The sequence below is a fragment of the Thunnus thynnus genome, chromosome 20 (assembly GCF_963924715.1).
Source record: "Thunnus thynnus chromosome 20, fThuThy2.1, whole genome shotgun sequence".
NCBI classification, from domain to species: Eukaryota; Metazoa; Chordata; class Actinopteri; order Scombriformes; family Scombridae; genus Thunnus; species Thunnus thynnus.
In genome coordinates this window covers 358,904-365,384 of record NC_089536.1, presented here as the reverse complement: position 1 = coordinate 365,384, position 6,481 = coordinate 358,904, and the positions used below count along the sequence as shown (strand labels likewise).

Sequence of the window (6,481 nt, the reverse complement as noted above, 5' to 3'; positions counted from 1 at the left end):
TAGATATCAAGTTTTAAAAGCTGTTAAACATTTTGGATTCTTAAGTTAGATATAAAGTTATTTTACTGCTGGTTAGTTCTTTATTTTAATCTATCAGAATATTGTCAGACTCAGGTATGATAACAGAGAAAAGATCAGAAAATTCATCTATAAAACCAACAATGTATATTTATTATGAAGCTTTATTTATTCAGGAATCTCATTGAGATTATGGGGGTGAAATCCAGTGTTTTCATAAAGCCTTTAGAAAGCCAGCCAGGGAGAACTTGTTGACACGTATTCACATAGTTGTTAATAATCCACAACTCCACAGAAGGGCAGAGATCCGTTCATTCATCTTTTGACCATCCAAAAGAAATCCGACTGAGCTTCTCTCAAATGGAGAACTTGGTAATATCCAACCTGTTGTTCTGTTACATTAACACAGTTCATACGTTTACACGGTCAAAAACCTGATTAGTTCAACTCTTAACTTTCTTCTGACTTTCTTCTAACGTAAGTGTCGTTTCTTAAAGCAAGCGTGAACTTTGTAACCTTCTGCCCATGTGCAGTAACCACGTCTCAATATGAGCTCACTATTCAAACAAATTACTCATTTCAATAAACAAACATAATTCATGAGATAATAAATATATTCTCTTCCTTGCAATAACATGAAATATAACAAAACTCAATTCTACTTACAGTCAATTATGGCTCTTACAGACATCTGAGTCTGTTTTGCAAGAGAGACCTGAGAACAGGTTACATATACACAGGATCACAATACGACAGTTCATTCACATCACAGTCACAAAATAATCATCATACATAGTGACAGACACACGACTTAAAACAGTCACAAATATGATGAAGAATAGCAGCTAGTAAAACTAAAAGTGTCTCTAACTTTAACTGGGCGCTCACACCAAGAGATTGATGAGCAGCAGCAGGGGGCGCCAGCTGCTCACTGCCGCCTTCTAGTGGTCATCAGCAGGGGGCGCTCTGGTTGCCAGCTGGTCACTGCCGCCTTCTAGCAGTCATCAGCAGGGGGCGGGTCGTTCAAGCAGTGCTGCAGACATCACGTTCAGTTGTGGCACATATCATGTTTGTAGTAGAGCTATAGGATGATCATGTTTTCATGTCACTTCATCCACATTGTTGGTTGAGTATCCTGTGGAATAAAGCATTATAGGCTCGTTATATATAGGCTCTTCATTTATCGTCTTCTTGATCATACTTAGTAGAACCTATGATTGCATGTGTAATAGTCTCCTCAGCCAGGTGGAAAAAATGTGTATATATAATATCTGATATTGGTAAAACATCCAATATCGTACATCCCTTAAACACATATACAGCAGGATGTTTCTGTGATTTAAACAGCCGTCTGTGCAGATTACGCTTCACTAAATGCAACAGAAATAGACTTGAAGTGTAAAAAAAGACGGGGGGTCTACATGTCACACTACAAGAGAAAGCAGGAGTAGTAGTAGTTTTGAGTTACAATATACTGTATGTATATGGTATTTAATCATTCACATTAACAGTGTAAACAGACCAGTTTGCTGCTCTCTGTCAGCTCAGTGTCAACATGATGATCAGATGTACTGACTTCAGACTAGTGATCAGTTTCTTTAGGATTTTATCAATAATACTACTCTCATCAATACTCCTTATCAGTTCTTTTAAATGATTATTTTAAAAAATCATGAATCCAGAATATGATTATAATGTGTTTATAATTTAAATTTAAAAATATAGTTTGTTGAGCAGCAACAACAATGTTTACAACAGTGTCACAATATGAACTCAATAATATCTCCCTGGAAACAAGCAGAACCCAAAACCAGATTATACCGTCCAATAATCTCACTCCTTGTTTTCTTCAAGTACCGATAAAAGAACTGACCTTAAAAATATCTCAGGTTTTAACTGTTTAATACTGGATCCAATTCAGAACCAGGTTTCAGGGGGCATCCCTACCTCAGACCAGCGTTAACAATTACAGTTCACTGTAGTCTGAGCTGAGGTCTGATAGCATGAGCTGCTACTGCTGAAAGCAATAATCTGACAGAGGAAAACAGGAGGAGTCTAATTCAGATTAGCTGTAACTTCATCCATTATTCTCCTGTGAACAGAGTTATGAGGGGGCGTGACTACCTTATAACAGAGAGACGCCTCCTTTTAAAGTTGTACATCTTTATTTCTGGTATCATGAATTGCTGTCCATCACAGTGTCATTCTTCATGCTCCCACAAGATGGAGCCTGAATAAGACAAGTTCAAATCCTACAACTAGCTTGAAATATTTTCTGTAAATAAAGACTTGAGTCAGGTATGAATGTGCTCTCTCTCTTTATCTGTTCTTACTTTCAAATTCAGAAAAAGCTTTATTGGTATGAATGTTGCAGGTAAATATTCCCCAAACTAATGATGGTTCTCTCTCTCCAGACTCTGTCAGGCTGGTGAATGGGACTAGTCTGTGTTCAGGCAGACTGGAGGTGAAGTCTGAGCAGTCGTGGTCCTCAGTGTGTGAAGCTGACTTTGACCAGCAGGATGCAGAGGTGGTCTGTAGGGAGCTCGGCTGTGGGGCTCCTTCAGTCCTCCAGGGGGCGCTCTATGGAGAAGTGGAGGCTCCGATGTGGACCAAAGAGTTCCAGTGTGGAGGCCATGAGTCTGCTCTCCTGGACTGTGGAAGATCAGACTCAGCTAGAAGCACCTGCTCACCTGGCAAAGCTGTTGGACTCACCTGCTCAGGTAGAAGAGGAGCTGCAGCTTTGATTTGGCTTCATTTCTGTTCTAATGAAACTCACTTTATTCTTTTACTGATGACTCTCTTGTTTCTGTTCAGAGCCTGTCAGGTTGGTGGGAGGAGCCAGTCGCTGTGCAGGTACACTGGAGGTGAAATGGGGAGAGTGGAGACCAGTGAGTGACTCTTACTGGACCCTGAAGGAAGCAGCTGCAGCCTGCAGAGTTCTGGACTGTGGCTCTGCTGTTTCAACAGGAAGAAGAAATGAAGTCTCAGACAGATCTGTATGGTGGATCAGTTCTGACTGTGTTCAGTCTGGATCTGCACTGAGGGACTGTGCATCATCAGATTCCTCTTCCTCCATCGTGGAGCTCACCTGCTCAGGTAAGTCCATCAGTGACATCATCTATGACAGTAATATTTTCCTTCCTCTGTCACAGTGATAGTCAGTGGCAGTAGCGGACTGTGGGGTCTTGCACACACACACACACACACACACACACACACACACACACACACACACACACCTCTTCTATACAGAGAAATGCATTATAGCCATAAAGACGTCTTTGCCTTTACTTTTTTACAGTGAGTCGGCATAAAGCCGCCTCCGTGTGAGCTTTTCATAGCGTAGCGGCGTTCTGGATTCAGAGGCGTGACGGAGATCAGACTGATCAGAGCTGTAAACTCTGCCATAAGCAAGTAAAGAGACGTTACTAGGACGAGGGGAGGACATTTCTCTTTGTTTGACAACGTTAAAAGTTAAGTTAGACTTTTCTGTCGGCTTCCCGACTCATTTTAAAAAAGACGAGAGAGAGAGAGAGCAGCTGTGGTCGAGTGAGCTAGAGAGTGAATGGAGAGAGGGAGCGCTAGTAACGTTAGTGAGGAAGCTGATGAATCAGATCATTAAAACGTTATTTTCTGATTGTTTCACAACGGTTACTTTCCAAAGCACAAACACACCTGCATCCCCGCACACCTCCTCAACCCTGCAGCTGTACGCCGCACCGCCTGATGTGGTCTGAATACGGGCTAAACAACAGCGTCAGCTCCCGGTCCCGCCGTGCTGGCTGTCACACAGAACAGCGAGGCGGATTACAGGCGCAGTATTCCCGCTTTGAACGGGCTGTGTAAAAGAGGCTGAAGTGCACTCATCACCAACAACTAACATCTAAACAATATAAAAACTACGTCATTAAGAATAAGTCCATTACAAAATCACCTTCTGACACCTGTTAACAAATGTACTCAAAGCACCGGCTCAACAAGCTGAAACTATGCTAACCTGGTTATTTCTCCCACACATGCATTAGCTAAACTGCCAACCCGGTCTTCCGATGGTAAACGTTCACTCATGTTGCTCAACATAAAGACAATAAAGGAAAGATTTTCTGAAAGATAGAAATTAGGCCATATTTCTCACAGCAGCAAAGTCCAGCATTACCAACAAAAATCTTAATCACCTCTATAGATAATTAATACAGCAGGACTCACCAGTCACTGGAAAACAAAATCCATCCTCCGTTCCTTTCTGCAATGCCTGCCTGCGTGAGTCCTGCGTGAGTCCTGCGTGAGTCCTTTATAAGTAGCTTGCATGCTGAAAAATTGTGTTACTCTTGCTCGATTTTTCACAATTATCTCTTATGCACGTATATGTCTTTATGCTTGTATGCGTATACATATGCCTGTCTTTGTGAAGCACTTTGATGCAAAACCTGTTTGCATTTAAAGTGCTATATAAATAAAATAAACTTGAAACTAAAATTCAGAAAAAGCTTTATTGGTATGAATGTTGCGGGTAAATATTCCCCAAACTAATGATGGTTCTCTCTCTCCAGACTCTGTCAGGCTGGTGAATGGGACTAGTCTGTGTTCAGGCAGACTGGAGGTGAAGTCTGAGCAGTCGTGGTCCTCAGTGTGTGAAGCTGACTTTGACCAGCAGGATGCAGAGGTGGTCTGTAGGGAGCTCGGCTGTGGGGCTCCCTCAGTCCTCCAGGGGGCGCTCTATGGAGAAGTGGAGGCTCCGATGTGGACCAAAGAGTTCCAGTGTGGAGGCCATGAGTCTGCTCTCCTGGACTGTGGAAGATCAGACTCAGCTAGAAGCACCTGCTCACCTGGCAAAGCTGTTGGACTCACCTGCTCAGGTAGAAGAGGAGCTGCAGCTTTGATTTGGCTTCATTTCTGTTCTAATGAAACTCACTTTATTCTTTTACTGATGACTCTCTTGTTTCTGTTCAGAGCCTGTCAGGTTGGTGGGAGGAGCCAGTCGCTGTGCAGGTACACTGGAGGTGAAACAGGGAGAGTGGAGACCAGTGGAGGACTTTCACTGGACCCTGAAGGAAGCAGCTGCAGCCTGCAGAGATCTGGACTGTGGCTCTGCTGTTTCAACAGGAAGCAGAAATGAATCCTCAGACAGATCTGTATGGTGCATCAGTTCTGACTGTGTTCATTCTGGATCTGCACTGAGGGAATGTGCATCATCATCTTTCTCTCCCTCCATCGTGGAGCTCACCTGCTCAGGTAAGTCCATCAGTGACATCATCTATGACAGTAATATTTTCCTTCCTCTGTCACAGTGATAGTCAGTGGCAGTAGCGGACTGTGGGGTCTTGCACACACACACACACACGCACACACACACACACACACACACACACACACACACACACACACACACCTCTTCTATACAGAGAAATGCATTATAGCCATAAAGACGCCTTTGCCTTTACTTTTTTACAGTGAGCCGGCATAAAGCCGCCTCCGTGTGAGCTTTTCATAGCGTAGCGGCGTTCTGGATTCAGAGGCGTGACGGAGATCAGACTGATCAGAGCTGTAAACTCTGCCATAAGCAAGTAAAGAGACGTTACTAGGACGAGGGGAGGACATTTCTCTTTGTTTGACAACGTTAAAAGTTAAGTTAGACTTTTCTGTCGGCTTCCCGACTCATTTTAAAAAAGACGAGAGAGAGAGAGAGAGAGAGCAGCTGTGGTCGAGTGAGCTAGAGAGTGAATGGAGAGAGGGAGCGCTAGTAACGTTAGTGAGGAAGCTGATGAATCAGATCATTAAAACGTTATTTTCTGATTGTTTCACAACGGTTACTTTCCAAAGCACAAACACACCTGCATCCCCGCACACCTCCTCAACCCTGCAGCTGTACGCCGCACCGCCTGATGTGGTCTGAATACGGGCTAAACAACAGCGTCAGCTCCCGGTCCCGCCATGCCGGCTGTCACACAGAACAGCGAGGCGGATTACAGGCGCAGTATTCCCGCTTTGAACGGGCTGTGTAAAAGAGGCTGAAGTGCACTCATCACCAACAACTAACATCTAAACAATATAAAAACTACGTCATTAAGAATAAGTCCATTACAAAATCACCTTCTGACACCTGTTAACAAATGTACTCAAAGCACCGGCTCAACAAGCTGAAACTATGCTAACCTGGTTATTTCTCCCACACATGCATTAGCTAAACTGCCAACCCGGTCTTCCGATGGTAAACGTTCACTCATGTTGCTCAACAAACAGACAATAAAGGAAAGATTTTCTGAAAGATAGAAATTAGGCCATATTTCTCACAGCAGCAAAGTCCAGCATTACCAACAACAATCTTAATCACCTCTATAGATAATTAATACAGCAGGACTCACCAGTCAATGGAAAACAAAATCCATCCTCCGTTCCTTTCTGCAATGCCTGCCTGCGTGAGTCCTGCGCGAGTCCTTTATAAGTAGCTTGCATGCTGAAAAAT

At 43.3% G+C, this 6,481-nt stretch overlaps 1 protein-coding gene and 1 long non-coding RNA gene across 3 annotated transcripts in view; one reads left to right on the top strand and one right to left on the bottom strand.

Moving 5' to 3' along the window:
- Positions 1-6,020, top strand: part of LOC137172021 (CD5 antigen-like) — a 6,883-nt gene extending 863 nt beyond the window's left edge. The window contains exons 3-7 of the mRNA XM_067576271.1: positions 2,433-2,738; positions 2,833-3,114; positions 4,569-4,874; positions 4,969-5,250; positions 5,839-6,020. Of these exons, the coding sequence (XP_067432372.1) occupies positions 2,433-2,738; positions 2,833-3,114; positions 4,569-4,874; positions 4,969-5,250; positions 5,839-6,020 (1,358 nt within the window). The remainder of the gene's footprint in view (positions 1-2,432; positions 2,739-2,832; positions 3,115-4,568; positions 4,875-4,968; positions 5,251-5,838) is intronic.
- LOC137172747 (uncharacterized) overlaps positions 1-6,481 on the bottom strand; it is a 272,865-nt gene that overhangs the window by 252,603 nt on the left and 13,781 nt on the right. The window lies entirely within an intron of this gene.